Source organism: Mustelus asterias, chromosome 24 (genome assembly GCF_964213995.1).
Source record: "Mustelus asterias chromosome 24, sMusAst1.hap1.1, whole genome shotgun sequence".
NCBI lineage: Eukaryota > Metazoa > Chordata > Chondrichthyes > Carcharhiniformes > Triakidae > Mustelus > Mustelus asterias.
In genome coordinates this window covers 30,380,110-30,396,475 of record NC_135824.1, presented here as the reverse complement: position 1 = coordinate 30,396,475, position 16,366 = coordinate 30,380,110, and the positions used below count along the sequence as shown (strand labels likewise).

Below are 16,366 nucleotides of genomic sequence, written 5' to 3'. Positions count from 1 at the left end.
CATTGACTCTGTCTACGCTTCCCGCTGCCTCGGCAAAGCAGCCTGCATAATTAAGGATCCCACGCACCCCAGACATTATCTCTTCCACCTTCTTCCGTCGGGAAAAAGATACAAAAGTCTGAGGTCACATACCAACCAACTCAAGAACAGCTTCTTCCCTGCTGCTATCAGACTTTTGAATGGACTTACCTTGCATTACGTTGATCTTTCTCTACACACTAGCTATGACTGTAACACTACATTCTGCACTGTCTCATTTCCTTCTCTATGATCGGTATGTTTTGTCTGTTTAGCACATAAGAAATAATACTTTTCACTGTTTGTTAATACATGTGACAATAATAAATCAAATCAAAAGAACAAGTGTGTGACGATCATCAGTGCAGATCTAACAGTGACTGGTCCTGAGGCTATTAAGGAGCAGTTCTAGTTTAAGTTTAAGTAGGCTTGCATTAACACTGCAATGAAGTTACTGTGAAAATGCCCTAGTCGCCACACTCCAGTGCCTGTTTGGGTACACAGAGAATTTAGCATGGCCAATGCACCTAACCAGCATGTCTTTTGGATTGTGGGAGGAAACTGGAGCACCTGATTTGATTTGTGTAGGTGTGTAGGTTTGGGGAATTAGCAGGGTAAATACGTGGGGTTTACGGGGATGTGGCCTGGTAAGGTGCTCTGTCGGAGAGTTGGTGCAGACCCGATGGACTGAATGGCGGCCTCCTGCAATGTAAGGATTCTCTGATTCTAACCATCACCTTAAGCAAGTCTGAGATATTCCACTAACCACCATCAAATTCTGACTGCTCCGTCTACTATAACTGTTAAAGGCACAACCCTGAAGGCTGTAGATGACTTGCTGTTTCTCGGAGCTCTGACAGAGGGTCATCCAGACTTGAAATGTTGACTCTATTCTCTCTCCCCAGATGCTGTCAGACCTGCTGAGATTTTCCAGCATTTTCTGTTTTTGTTACAGATTCCTCTGTTCAGACTAGGATAAGGTAGCTGAACACCAGGTAGGGACCTGGGACCTCCCTGATCTGAGAGACTCAGCTGCTCACAAGTTAATCAGCTGAGCCCTTGGTGGAGCAACTTTCCTCATTTTAATACGAGGTTAAGCATAAAATCACCACATTTTACAGAACTTCAGTAAAAGCTTAAAAAGAAAGATGAAAGAGTCTCAGGAGCACAGTAATTATTACAGTCCAAATTGTGGTGCTATGTTTATTTTTTAATTTGAGTGGGTTTGGAACCCTCTATGATGGAATGATGTTTTGTTTAATCTGTTTTAGCAAAAAACCCATGGGCGTGCTTTCAATTGCTATTTAAAGAAAAGCTCTGTCTCGGGAATTGTGCTGATAACAGCAACTAGTCATGCAAACCCAGTCGCCTGGAGGTGTGGCACTATACCTGACATGCAGAAACAACATAGAGCATAAACTTGTAACAACAAGAATGAGGCCACATCAAGCATTTTGTTTCTTTAAAAAAGAACGACAATGACGCATTTACAACATTGCCGCTAATATTCCAATTGTATTTTTTTTAAACTACCAGTGGACTTTCCTTGTCATTCTCACTGTTTAAAAAATATTTTGGGTAATTGTATTTACTGCAATTCCTTGTGATGTCCTGATCTTTAACACAGTTAAAATTACCTGCAAGTGAACAACCGCAGTTTTTAACCAAATGGTTAAACCATTTCATATATGCAGAAAACAAAACGTAAGCAATTACTGTGAATTTTCATAATGAAGTAGTTCTACGTTAACATGAAAGAATTTTGGCAATGGTGGTAGGATGATCAGTAGAAAGTCTTTAGAAGCAGCATTGTTGGGTGTGAAAATCTTAATAGTATTGGAATCCCTTATACATTAACAGGACTAGACAGGGTAGATGCAGGGAGGATGTTCCTGATGGTGGGGGAGTCCAGAACCAGGGGGTCACAGTCTGAGGATTCGGGGTAGACCATTTAGAACGGAGATGAGAAGACATTTCTTCACCCAGAGTGGTGAGCCTGTGGAACTCGTTACCACAGGAAGCAGTTGATGCCAAAGCATTGAGTGCATTCAGGAGGCGGCTAGAAATAGCACTTTGGGCGAATGGGATCAAAGGTTGTGGGGAGAAAGCAGGATTAGGCTATTGAATTGGACGATCAGCCACGATTGTAATGAATGGCGGAGCAGGCTCCAAGGGCCAAATGGCCGCCTCCTATCTTCTATGTTTCTGTGTTTCTATTAAGTACAACAATTGTACATAACTTAGAAAGTACTGAAAACAAAGAATAGAGGTAGAGCACTGGCTCTGTCAGAATTTGTTGATCCTTGTTTCTGTTGGGCGAATGATGTCCAGTTTTCTTCCTTCTAAAGGCACTAATTCATATTCAAGCTTTGTCAGGTGACGGAAGTTACCTGCTACATCGTTCAAGTGGCTATTCTTTGTGTGTGAACCTGGGCACTGAGTCAAATTGACCGGCTTATAGGAGTAGAATCATCGAATTCCTACAGTGCAGAAGGAGGCCATTTGGCTAATCGAGTCTGCACCGACCACAGTCCCATCCAGGTCCTATCCCCATAATCCCATGTATTTACCCTAGCTAGAACCCCTGACACTAAGGGGCAATTCAGCATTGCCATTCCAACTAACCTGCACATCTTTGGACTGTGGGAGGAAACAGGAGCACCCGGAGGAAACCCACATAGACATGGGGAGAACGTGCAGACTCTGCACCGACAGTGACTCAAGCTGGGGGCTTATTTTTGAGTGGGATCCTGGCCTCACCTGAGATTCAGACATGCCTAGATTTTTATCAGGGATTACAGAACAGCATTTGGGAGTAGGAACTAGGGTTGTTTCTTCACATCCTCTGCACCCCGGGGTAGACCATTTAGAACGGAGATGAGAAGACATTTCTTCACCCAGAGTGGTGAGCCTGTGGAACTCGTTACCACAGGAAGCAGTCTGAGGATTCGGGGTAGACCATTTAGAACGGAGATGAGAAGACATTTCTTCACCCAGAGTGGTGAGCCTGTGGAACTCGTTACCACAGGAAGCAGTTGATGCCAAAGCATTGAGTGCATTCAGGAGGCGGCTAGAAATAGCACTTGGGGCGAATGGGATCAAAGGTTGTGGGGAGAAAGCAGGATTAGGCTATTGAATTGGACGATCAGCCACGATTATAATGAATGGCGGAGCAGAAATTTTGGCACTCCAATTCTTGCTGCAGCTGATAAGCTACTAACCCATAACAGAGAGCAAGCCTGCACATTAATATCCAGAAATATTCAAGCTGCTACTTAGAAAGGCATTGAGCAGAATTTTACTTTGCTCTGGCGGACGTATGCCCAACCCTGAAGCGCGTGAACCAGCGTGAAATGACATTGGGCGTGCTTTCCGAAACCATTGCACGCTCACCCAATATTTCACCGGCCACCAAGCAGGCAATTTAACCTATTAAGGGACCAATTGAACACAATCTTAAGTGCGCATCTGATTTTACAGTTGTCAGGCAGGCCGATTGGTCAGGTGGCCTTTACGTTTTCACTTCAACCTCAATCCAAGGAGGATTGAACTATCCAGGCTGAAAGAAAATTTAAAAAGGTGTCTGGGCACAGAGGTTTGTATTTGAATGTGCTGCTTAGACACCCTTTGATAGGTCTTGCATCCCAATTCACTTTTTACAGGTCTGCAGCTCCCTGAAACAGTTCTGCAGTGGGGCTGTCCCACTGAGGAAGCACGGTAGAATGCCAGTCTACACCCCCCTCTTTCTCAGCACCTGCCCGCTAGCTTCCATTGGCATGATTATTGTGGCATGAAATTGGTTCCTGAGGGTGGGTCTTGTTTATAGTGCAACTTGTTTGGGACATCTTAACTGAACATTTTTGCTGAAATTGCACCTTGCTTTGTTGTCTGCACACGTTTCTTTTATTCATTCGTGGGACATGGACGTCATTGGTTGGCCAGCATTTATTGCCCTTCCCCAGTTGCCCTTGAGAAGGTGGTGGTGAGTTGCTGCCTTGAATCGCTGCAGTCCACGTGCTGTGGGTTGACCCACAATAAATGCAGAGCAAAATGCAAAATTAAGTAACAATGCAGAACATGGGATAAAACATTTGAGCTATTTTCTAATTGGGTTATTAAAAATCAGGAGCAGAACACAAAAATTCTATTTAATATTTACAGCATGAATTTTCAGGAATATAATTGCTTTGAGATTTCCAACTCGTAGAATATTGGTTGGAAGTAGTGTGTTCACTGAAATATGCGGGGGAAATTTGTGATTTTTAGTTTTAGGGCTGTGGGTGTAATAACTCTTCGGAGGCAGAAGTCCCTTCACAAAATCCCTTTATTTACAATTCCAAAAGCGGTACACAGAGTGCTATCAGTCAGCAGTCTACCTTCAGGAGTGCCAGAGGAACTGACACTCCTGGTTAAATACAAGGAAAGGACTCCCTGATTGGCCCATCAATTGACTCCTTAATCAGGGAGTTCATATTCCAATAGGCCAACCCCAATGGCCTGATTGAAGTCATTACAGTGGGGCATTTGCTTTGTTTGAGAACCCTTTTCTTTCCCAAATCAAATTTATTCTAGAAATCTTTGGGGATAAACACAGATTCATTTTACAGGGATTAATTTTTGTTGCTATCCAGGTTTTGGCTTGGATGTGTCTGCCCCATTTGAGAACAAACTTTAAAGTATTTATTATTCACAAGTAAAGCTTACACTGCAATAAAGTTACTGCAAAATTCCCCTAATCGCCACACTTCAGCGCCTGTTCAAGTCAATGCATCTAACCAGCATGCTCCAGGCTGGGAGAAAACTGGAGCACCTGGAGGAAACCCACACAGACACTGGGAGAACGTGCAAACTCCACGCAGACAGTGACCCGAACCGGGTCCCTGGTGCTGTGAGGCAGCAGTGCCACTGTGCCGCCCTTAAAGGTAAAGTTGCCATAGTCCCTGATGACCATAGGTTGCTCTCCTCTGAGGAGGGCAAGAGCTGATTGGTGATGATTAAACCTGAGGATCATCACCCCTCAGGTGAGGGGCAAGGTTGAGAAGGCCATGAATAACCTCAGTCGGTACAGGAATTGAACCCACACTGTTAGCATCGCTCTGCATCACTAACCATCTGTCCTGCCAACTGAGCTAAACCAACCCCATTTAACTGCAAAGGGAACAATTTGTTCCCCTTATTAGTAGCTCACTGAAAATGTGTGCATTGCTGTACGTTGCAGATTTGAAAGGGTTTCTTAGATTTAATAGCAAAATATGCCGAACAATTGTAGGAATTCAGCTAAGGCGATTAGATTTTTGGGACAATCTAATGGCATCAAAGGTTTATTGAAGAACCCTGTTTAATACTTGTTTGCCTCAAGTTATCTACCTCTTCAGCTGAAAAAGCTGACAGTAACACTTGAACATCAGAAAAATGTATTTTGAATTATTTACTAAATGTTACACATAGGTTGAGGAATTAATGCTCCCAATGTTATCAGGTACTTGCAAATAGCTGTGAAGTGCAGGCAAGGTAGAGGATAGTTAAGTATCTTGTACTTGAATAATTAATATTTTTAATTGGTTGTGCATTGTGGAGTATAAGTAGCAGTTTGAGTTTCTGAGAGTTTAAGTTTGTTCATTAGTGTCACAAGTAGGTTTACATTAACACTGCAATGAAGTTATTGTGAAAATCCCCTAGTTGCCACACTCCAGCGCCTGTTTGGGTACACTGAGGGAGATTGTAGCATGGCCAATGCACCTAACCAGGCCCTCTTTCGGACTGTGGGAGGAAACCGGAGCACCCGGAGGAAACCCACGCAGACACGGGGAGAATGTGCAGACTCCGCACAAACACAGACCCAAGCCGGGAGTCGAACCCGGGTCCCTGGCGCTGTGAGGCAGCAGTGCTAACCCCTGTGCCACCGTACTGCTTATGAGAAAAGTGCAGCATAAATAGTATATTCAAAGCATATGCTGCCATTCATTGATTTAAAAGATATATGCCGCACCTTTTAGATCTAACATTTTGAAGACTCCAAGAGTTTGGATCAATTCTTTTCAAGTCTGAATGAAACTTCAGTTTAGCATTACCTAAACTGAAGCTGAGGCCATGGGAGGGGGAAATTTTAATTCTCTGCTTGATTTTAAAAAATTATTTGTAAAAATCCAATTCCAAATATTGTTTTAATGTAGTAAATCCTTGCATTTTAATCTTCAAGGGAAATGAAGGTGTATTATTGTGGAAGATTCATTGAGCCCTATAACAGCTACTTGTGTTAAACTGCATGTGAAATGTAATAAATGAATAGCTTGCAGTACAGAACAATCATGTTTGTTCAAATGATTTGAAATTATTGTACTAAAATGTTTAAAATACGAACGTTTGGGTTTAGAAAAAGTAGCATATTGAGAATCAAAGCTGCTTGAGTTGGCTTGTTGCAATCATTGTGTGAAGACTTTGCACCAGAGATGCTAGCATCTCAACTGGCAAGTGGAAAATTGTCCATGGGAGATCAATGGAAGTTCTGCCACTGTTGTAATTATGGTAATCCAATTCCGCTATTCTGCTATAGTTTCTGTCCCTGGTTAATAGTTATCAATGATGACAAACGACGAAAGAAAAAGTTGTTGTGTAAAGTATTTCTGGAACACGTGTGGGACTCCCAACAATGGCCCTGTCACGATGGTTCAGAATGAGCATGGTATAGATTTACTACAATTGCGCACACTAAAATCGTTTGTGCTACTTGCTCAATGTTCTGATTTGTACATAACATACTTCCTTGGATTGATTTCATGGTATCAAGTAATTTTTAGTTTTAAATAACTTGGATTTATAACCATTAAAATTGAACCGACTGTAGTGGTGCCAGTTGCATTAAATGATGTACTATGTGGTGTTTCCGATCATGTTCTGCAAGTATTGCATGGGCAATGTATTGTTACGAATATCGAATTTTATGATTTGTATGTTTTAGGAGTATAGCCTTTAGTTTAGGGCACGGGTTTCCAAACTTTGAGCTGTGGAACCCTGACTGACCTTCCAAGAACGTTAGAACCCCAAGCATTTATTAATCTGGTAATTAACAAGTTATCTGATCAAAAATGTTACCCTTTGTCATTTTATTAAAGGGAGGAATGATGCTGGAAAGCTGATTCTAATGGACACACTGATCTCTCTCCCTTATATATATATACATACACACACACACACACACTCACTCACGTGCGCTCTCACATTCACACGCACACTCATGCTCTGTCATTCACACGCATGCACGTATGTCTTTCTCTCATTCACACATGGACTTCTCTCCCTCATTCACACACACATAGCTGAGGCCTGAAACCTACCTGCTCCTTTCCCACTGCTTGTGGACCATGCGCAACCTCTTCTTGCTAACCAGCCTGTCAGCATCCAGTGCTCCAAGAAATCCTGCTCTGATCAGCCCATTTGATTTCTCTAACTCTTTTAAAATTAAATGCGTTTTAACCGGCGTTTACTGGTTGCGTGGCAGCCACCTGCTTCGCGGGCTCCTTGAGACTCTTGTTGGATCCCTGGGGGTCTGTGGACCTCAGTTTGGGAATGCTTGGCTTAGGGTGTTGAATTTTTAAATGCAAGATAAAATGGGGAAAAAAACTGGATAAAATACTGCAGATGCTGGAATCTGATAAACAGAAAATGCTGGAAAATCTCAGCAGGTCTGACCGCATCTGTGGGGAGAAAATAGAGTAAGAAGTCTAACAACACAAGGTTAAAGTCCAACAGGTTTATTTGGTAGCAAAAGCTACTGGCTGTTTGCACTGTTTGAGAGCACATTTCCACTCCATCTGACGAAGGAGCAGTGCTCCGAAAGCTTATGGTATTTGCTACCAAATAAACCTGTTGGACTTTAACCTGGTGTTGTGAGACTTCTTACCATTTCTCTCAGAGGCAGACAGTTGAAATCTTGGGAGCAGCATTGAGACAGGTAGATAGGTTATCTGCAAGGAACTGTATAGGAATTGTGGACCTGGAGCAGAGTGGATTGTTAGAAACCAAAGTTCTGATTTAGAAGCAAGAATGTAGTGAGGCCCATGCTGGATCTCGGAGTCCACACATGAGGTGTTGGAGGAAAGTTGATATATTCGCCTAGCCAGATGCTATTCAAAGGACCTCAATAAATCCCATGCTTCAGAGAATAGTTGGAACATTGAGAAGAATCAGGGTGAATTCCTGAGTCCAAGGCACACTTTATTCGCTCCCAGGAGAAGTGAAGGAACCCAAAAAATCCTTTAACATATAGGGAAGTCTTGGGTGGAAATAAAAGTAGAACAGGAAATGGTCTGGCGAGATTTTCGGTTTTAAAGTATTAAGTGTTTGCAAAATGTAGTGTTAAATTGGTACCTGTTTTGCTTTACGGGTTGAACAATGAAGTTTGTTTTTAAGTTGAAGCTGAAATCTTGTGGTGTAATTCTTCTTATTAATAACTGGGAGTTTAAATTTCTTAGAAGTTACTGGTCTCCACCGAGATCATAACACTGTACAATAGCAAACTTTATATTCCTCCTCCTTCAACGTACCTCGCCCAAAGAAGGGCGTTAGTGACCATGGACTTCTATTGGATTGGACCATGTTTATATTGGATTGGTCCATATTTCTATTGGATTGGTCCATATTTCTATTGGATTGGACCATGTTTATGCTGGATTGGACCATGTTTAGGCTTGATAAAGTTCTGCACTGGCTTGCCGTTACCTATGGCTGACCAGGAACCTCGCCTATTCTTACCGCCTGCCAGGATGGATGGATTTACAGGCTGACAATTAACTGGTTTGGTCACGTTATGAATGGACTTTACATGGCTATCAAGTCCTGAAGTGGGACTTGTACCTGGAGTTTCTGGTCCAAAGGCAGAGACACCTCCTAAACTTTATATACAGCATTAAAACCTTGGGTCTTAGTTGCCCTGATCCCCAGTGAAAACTTGCTTTGTGCAGTGCTCCAGGCTTAAGTGTTGAACTTTGCACTAGCCTGAGGGTTTGCTTGGTAGATCCAGTGTGTTCAGCGTTGCTAATTTGTCAGCATAACAGTCATATATTTGAAAAGGGTTTTTTTTGTGTCCTTATTCCTACTTGAATCAGCTGGAATGCGGCAAGTTTAAGTCTTTCAAAAAGGGAGATGTATATTTCTGCACAACCATTTGTGATCTGCAATACATTGTCTGGAAAGGTGGGGTCAGCAGTTTCAATAAGAACTCCCAGAAAGGAATTGAATAGGTATTTGAATGGGAGAATTTGTAGAACTATGGGCAAAGGGCAGGAGAGTGAGTGTAATTGGTTAATTCTTCCAAAGAGCCAGCACAGGCACAATGTGCCAAATGGCTGCCTTTTGTGCAGTATAATTCTACATTTCAAATGTTGAGCCATATTAGTGTGGTTCAGTGATTTACAGTTTATTATGTTGTTAATCAGTTGTAACAGTAAAGTATGTTGTATTATGTTTCTGCAAATTTTTTAAGTCATTGAAGCATGTCTCACTTTTTTAATAGCAGTACATCAAAATTCCTGCTCCTAAATCAGACTGTCATGATGGCGCACGATGTTTTTCATTCTACTTGTCGACTGACAGCAAAGACAAGCCTCAAGCAAGTTTTGACTGTATCCACCAGTATGTTTCAAGGTAAAAAAAAAGTAGAGCTGTCAAGGCATGATCTTCTCTGCCTCTATTGCGTCAAGCTAAGTACTTCTGTGTATTGAGTTATGACAGATCACTTGAGTGAGTGCCAATTGACTGAAATGTCCAGTTGGTATTTTGTAAACTAGTTTTAAAAAGGATGAATTCTTCTCCAGATTTGTTTTGTAGGCTGCCCCAGTTTTCTTTTGCTTGGCTTACAGTGGTTAGCACTGCTGCCTCACAGTGCTAGGGACCAGGGTTCGATTCACGGCTTGAGTCACTGTCTCATAGAATCATAGAAACCCTACAGTGCAGAAAGAGGCCATTTGGCCTATCGAGTCTGCACTGACCACAATCCCACCCAGGCCCTACCCCCAGATCCCTGCATATTTACCTGCTAATCGCTCTAACCTACGCACCTCAGGACACTAAGGGGCAATTTTAGCATGGCCAATCAACCTAACCTGCACATCTTTGGACTGTGGGAGGAAACCGGAGCACCCGGAGGAAACCCACGCAGACACGAGGAGAATGTGCAAACTCCACACGGACAGTCCCCCCCCCCCCCCCCCCCCCCCACCACATTCCGAAAGTCATGCTGGTTAGGTGCATTGGCCATGCTAAATTCTCCCTCAGTGTACCCGAGCAGGCACCGTATGGTGACTAGGGGATTTTCGCAGTAACTTCATTGCAGTGTTAATGTAAGCCTACTTGTGACACTAATAAATAAAATTTAATAAACTTTAAACTTGCATTCTTGTTACTCAGTTGTCCACTGCTTATTCCCTCTTTCCCCTTCCTTGCTCTCTTCCCAACGAAACACAGGGTATGGACACTTCATTACTTTTTTCTGTCTGTCTATTTAATCTGAGGCTTAAATCCATGATTTCCTTTGGTCATTTCCATTTTTGATGATATCTGCATGCTCGAACTTTGCCAATAGCTGGGCATCTAGAAGGAAGAAAGTCCAAGATGCCACAATTAAATATTAAAACCATTGGTGGATTCCTCCAGTTTGATTAGCTGTTATTTGGAGGTATAGGTTTAGAGATGCTTCAGTGGGATGCCTAATTTAATTGCCATGTGTAGCTTCCATGGGGGGTTTCAGTGTAGTGAGTTAGTTAAAACTAACGTGTAAATATTATATCACGGACCTTTTTGAATTGTATGCTAATGCACGTATTACAATTGAACTTCATTCAGTTGTGTTCCTAATCAATAGTGATTTAACTCCCAAAACAATTGTATAGCATGGACCAAAAGAGCTTGCATTTATAAGATACTTTTCACATCCTTCAAGTGTCCTAAAGTGGCTTCACAGCCAATTAGTTACTGTGCTTTGAATCTTTACCATTATTGGTATTTTCTTGGCAAAGGTTGTAGCCAATATATGCACAGCAGCAAGGTCCCATAACAAGACCAATGACCAGATAAATTAGCTTGGTGATTATTGAGGAATAACTTTGGTTCTTTCTCTTCCCTTCACAACCACCTGAAAATGCAGACAGTTAAGCTCTCATTTAATTGATGGCACCTTCAATAATACCGCACTCTCCCACTGCTGCATGGCTGTGCTCACGTTCTGGAATGGAGCTTCAAACCATGACCTTCTGACTCTGAGGCAGGAATTTCATGAAAAGACTCAGCTCATACTATATTTTTGTAACTGAGCGCAGGGAAAGCATCCCATGTCTTCAATAATTTGCTACCAGATCTGCCACTTTTGTGTTAATGCTGTACTAAATTTATCTCAGCATAAAAGCTATTTTGTGTGAGCATACAATCTTTACCATTCACTGCTAAAGTTAAACCAGGTCTGGAAAACATTGTGGGGGAATCGAATGGTGGGCTATTTCCCCCTTCAGGCCATGTGTTGGGTGCAGAAGCTTATTATTTCCCAGCCAAGAAAAACATTCTGCTCTGCTTAGCATTCCCTTCACAGCAACCCTTTTCAATGTTTTTTTCTCATTATTCTTAGGTTTTAAAGTTACAATGCACGAGACCCAAGTGTATGAACACTTGATGTATTTCTTTTAAGTGTTAATTAAAGTATTAGTCTCTTTAGAAAAAAATTATTTGCATCTTTGCTAATATGACATGGTGTAATTTTCGGACTTTGAGTCTGGTATGGTTGTAGTTCATTGCTTCTGTTCACCTATCATTGACATTTTCTTTGCTTTTTAATTTAAACAAATATAATTTTATTTTAACAATTGAAGACTTGTTCTTGGTTGCCCTTCACTTTGCTTTACTGTCTATGTCAAAAAGGCAAGTTAAGGTCTTGTGACAATGCTCGTGGACAAAAATGCCCATACCTGTATTTCCCTGTAGCTTTCTCTGCTTTTATGCAGTTCTTTAATTCTTTGTCTTCCATTGTTTGACTCCCAGTCTGTTTTTGTATCTGCATGTGCAGCTCACATATTTTCAGCCTAGTTTTGTGGCTACTTTATTTGACGTTGTGGCTGAAACCGACACTTAAATCTATGTCTCCTACACTTGATCTTAGTCCTGTACCTCATTTTGTGTTCTGCACTTTTGCTGATTGGATATGATAGTTCAAAGGAATGCATGATATCTACATTTTTCTCCCCTTCTAAACAAGTTTCTCTTCTTGCCCTCTTCTCTCCCCTTCCGATCCCCCAACCGTACCTTGCTCACCCCCACTTAACGGACATGGAACGATTGACGAAAGAGCGTGACGGAAGGAGATGCACTTAAGAACCCTACCATGGTCATGTTGATGTGATCTCAACCCTCCAACTCAAACCTGAGCACTGCCGCGCGGCTAGGCACCCAGTTTCAGAGCTACTGCTTCCAGTTGTACTGTATGCAGTATGCTGTAGTTAGGTGGAGTCGCCTTATTCCCTGAAGCTGGTCTGCAAACCAGAGACCTGGGATGGCACCCTCACACTTGAACAACGGTGCTCTGCCTAACACAGCACCATGGAAATGCCCCCATGCTGACACGCATGGTAGCTCCAAAAGGAGAAAAACATCTTCCAACATATGAATGGGTTCTCACCACCAACCAGCACCTGGTATTTGGCTTTAAATTGTAGTGTTTTTCCCCGTTGTGTTCCCCCAACTGAGTCCCTGATTTCAATTTTTGAAGCATTTATGGAGTGCCTTTGCCAGTTGTTCAATGTTGCCAGGTATCAGGCTTGGACCTATTGCCTAATAAGAGCAGAAACTGATCTAAAACAGGATAGAAACGCTTCAGAAATTAACATCACATAATAACCGCTGTTTGTGAGCTGAGAAAATAAGCACCGTGAAGTTCTTTGGAGTTTACTGATTTTAATTTTTAAAACTATGTGTAGGAATTAATTTATTATTTTGGCCATTTTTTTATTCATAGAATCCCTACAGTGCAGAAGGAGGCCATTCGGCCCATCGAGTCTGCACCGACAACAATCCCACCCAGGCTCTATCCTTGTAACCCCACATAATCCCCCTGACATTAATGAGAAATCCCACCCAGACCTGCTCCTCGTAACCTCAAGTATGTACCCTCCTAATCCCGCTAACCTACACATCTTGGGACACTAAGGGGCAATTTAGCATGGCCAATCCACCGAACCCGCACTTCTTTGGAATGTGGGAGGAAACCAGAGCACCCGGAGATAACCCACGCAAACATGGGGAGAATGTGCAAACTCCACACAGATTGTTATCATTTATAGCTATAATGAGAGGATTGTTGTCAAACATGTTGCTTCAGCAAAGGATTACTTATAATTCCATGGAAACCGCATGGTCTTGTCAGTCATGCGATGGTTAAGATATCTAAAGCAAATCAATGACACTTCAGAGATTTTAATGATGTATATGTAGATCTTTTTTAAAAAACGTTTTAGTTTATTTTTTAGTTTGGTTATTAGTGTCACAAGTAGGCTTACGTTAACACTGCAATGAAGTTACTGTGAAAATCCCCTAGTCGCCACACTCCGGCGCCTGTTCGGGTACACTGAGGGAGAATTTAACATGGCCAATGCACCTAACCCGCACGTCTTTCGGACTGGGGGAGGAAACCGGAGGAAACCCACGCAGACACGGGAGAACGTGCAGACTCCACACAGACAGTGACCGAAGCAGGGAATTGAACCTGGGTCCCTGGTGCTGTGAGGCATCAGTGCTAACCACTGTGCCACCCTATTTTTGCCGTCCTTTATTATATTTTACTGGATTTGTTACCTGTCTTCATTCATGACATTGATTGCTATTGTTATCGCAATGAGTACTGTGCTTTAAGTTACTACCTGCATCAATTGTGGCATTTTGTTCAAGCTGATTTCCTGCCGGTTTGTTACCTTTAGGCATTTAAACCTTGTATAAAGACTGCTTCTATTGATCTCCTTTTCGATCTCTTGAAATCCACAAACTTAGATTTTGGTCTTTGGAAGATAACACCTTGTGTGGCTTTGGCCTCCATTTATTCGCTCGTCATTTCCAACCTTATTTTCTTCTGGACACACTTGAGTTTCCGTCTAAAAGTAAATAATTTCCACTTACGTCAATAAATTGTAACTCCGTCATCTCCTCACAAATCACAGCAAGGATGTCACTTCCGTAATGTACAGCCAAATAGACCTTGTGTCTGACTGTATAATCTGCCAAACCATTTTGTGCGAGGAGCCAAATAAAGCCAATTTCTAAACAAAGGCTAGAAAACGGACAGTGGCTGGCAATCAGCTCTGTGGCACAAGACCAAATCTCTCAGGAGATGGGAAGGTGGCCCATGAACATTTATCTACCTTATCCAACAGTGTGGTACAGCATTGAATTCGATTCTGTTAACAACATTTGAAAAGCTGCTGTACTGATAAACTTCTGCAAATTTGGAGAACTGTAGAGTTGCCAAGTCACAGGAATAGTAAAGGGGAAATAGGACTGAGTAGATTGATCCACAGAGCTGACATGGACCTGATGGGCCAAAAAGTATCCTCCTGTACTGTAATGACTCTATATATCACAAATAGAAAATTAAACTTAACTGTTGATGAACAATCATTAGTAGATCTATCTGGTAACTAGGTACCTGGATGTACTTGTTCCAGGATTCTATTTATTAAGGGATTTGAGCAAATAACTTCTCCAACATGTGGCTTGGGCATTTACGTATTGCAGAATTAGGTGACGTTGTGGGTTGGTAGCATTGTAATGTTAAAAATATCAGCATTAATCACTCTATTTCCTCAGCATGTGACCCTGGCCTGTCTTAACTCTAGTAGTGTTTACAGGATGACACCTTAGGGCACTACTCTATTTGTACATTAAGTTAAAATTAATTTGGAGGGTTTTGTGAAGCACCGGTTGAACCAGCAGAAGACTTGGGGTTGACCCTCTGGCATCTCTTTGCAAATGGAGTCATGATATTTTCCATTGCCTCATATTGTTTCAGGAATCGGTGTGAGCGATGTTGAGGGGGAGTTGTGTTTTCCCATTGAAAGATGTTTCCCAAGATCTCAGGTGACTTTCATAGAAACATAAAATCCCCACAGTGCAGAAGGAAGCCATTCGGCCCAGCAAACCTGCACCGACGACAATCCCACCCAGGCCCTATCCCAGTACTTACCCTGCTAATGCCCCAACACTAAGGGGCAATTTAGCACAGCCAATCAACCTAACTCCCACATCTTTGGACTGTGGGAGGAAATCGGAGTATCTGGTGGAAACCCACGCAGACACGGGGAGAATGTGCAAACTCCACACAGACAGTGAGTGAGCCAATGCCGGAATTGAACCCGGGTCCCTGGTGCTGTGAGGCAGCAGTGCTAACCGCTGTGCCACCGTGACACCCATCGTCTTGAGGATGTGAAAGTATGAGGTCTTCTGAGCAGTCGCGAAGCTGTTGTCTGTTGGGGCTGTGTATGATGTGGAGATGCCGGTGTTGGACTGGGGTAAACACAGTAAGGAGTCTAACAACACCAGGTTAAATTCCAACAGGTTTATTTGGTAGCAAACGCCACTAGCTTTCGGAGCACTGCTTCGTCAGGTGAGTGGGAGATCTGCTCGCAAACAGGGCATATAAAGACACAAACTCAATTTACAGAATAATGAATAATGATTGGAATGCGAGTCTTGAGAGAGCATTAAGCACAGAGTAAAGAAATGCGTATCGTCTCCAGACAGGACAGCCAGTGAGATTTTGCAAGTCCAGGCAAGTTGTGGGGGTTACAGATAGTGTGACATGAACCCAAGATCCCGGTTGAGGCCGTCCTCATGTTTGCGGAACTGAGTCTATCGGTCTCTGCTCAGTGACTCTGCGCTGTCGTGTGTCGTGAAGGCCGCCTTGGAGAATGCCTGTGTATGGCAGGAGAACCTGCAGTTAAATCTCCAGAACATCTGAGGGGAACTCAACATTGGGGTTCCTTGTGCTCTACTCACCCTTTCCCAACTCTGGCACGTGAGAACGTTTAAAATTCAACCCATTGTTTCAGTCTGAAGAAGTTTTGTCAGGGGCTTATTGTGATATAAGTGGAGTGTTTTGAATTCATGTGGAGTTCAGGATACTATCGCACCACATGTGAATTTTAAGCCCGGTGCTTCATCCATTTATGGTACGCGGGGCACAATTTTTCATACATACTCTTAATGCATGAGCCTTTTTCAAAAGACCACATATTTATTGGTCAGGCTTGAAATGTGATCTTTCCTTTCGTCATTACCTTTAGTGATCAATTCGTGTGCGTGTGTGTGCGTGCGCGCGCAC

The 16,366-nt window shown here is 42.6% G+C and overlaps 1 protein-coding gene across 3 annotated transcripts in view; it reads left to right on the top strand.

Moving 5' to 3' along the window:
* Positions 1 to 16,366, top strand: part of LOC144511297 (RNA polymerase II elongation factor ELL2) — an 89,105-nt gene that overhangs the window by 35,906 nt on the left and 36,833 nt on the right. For 2 of the 3 annotated variants that reach the window (XM_078241513.1, XM_078241516.1), the window contains exon 3: positions 9,530 to 9,660. In XM_078241513.1, coding sequence (XP_078097639.1) covers positions 9,530 to 9,660 — 131 coding nt within the window. The remainder of the gene's footprint in view (positions 1 to 9,529; positions 9,661 to 16,366) is intronic. The other variant, XM_078241515.1, reaches the window with a different exon arrangement.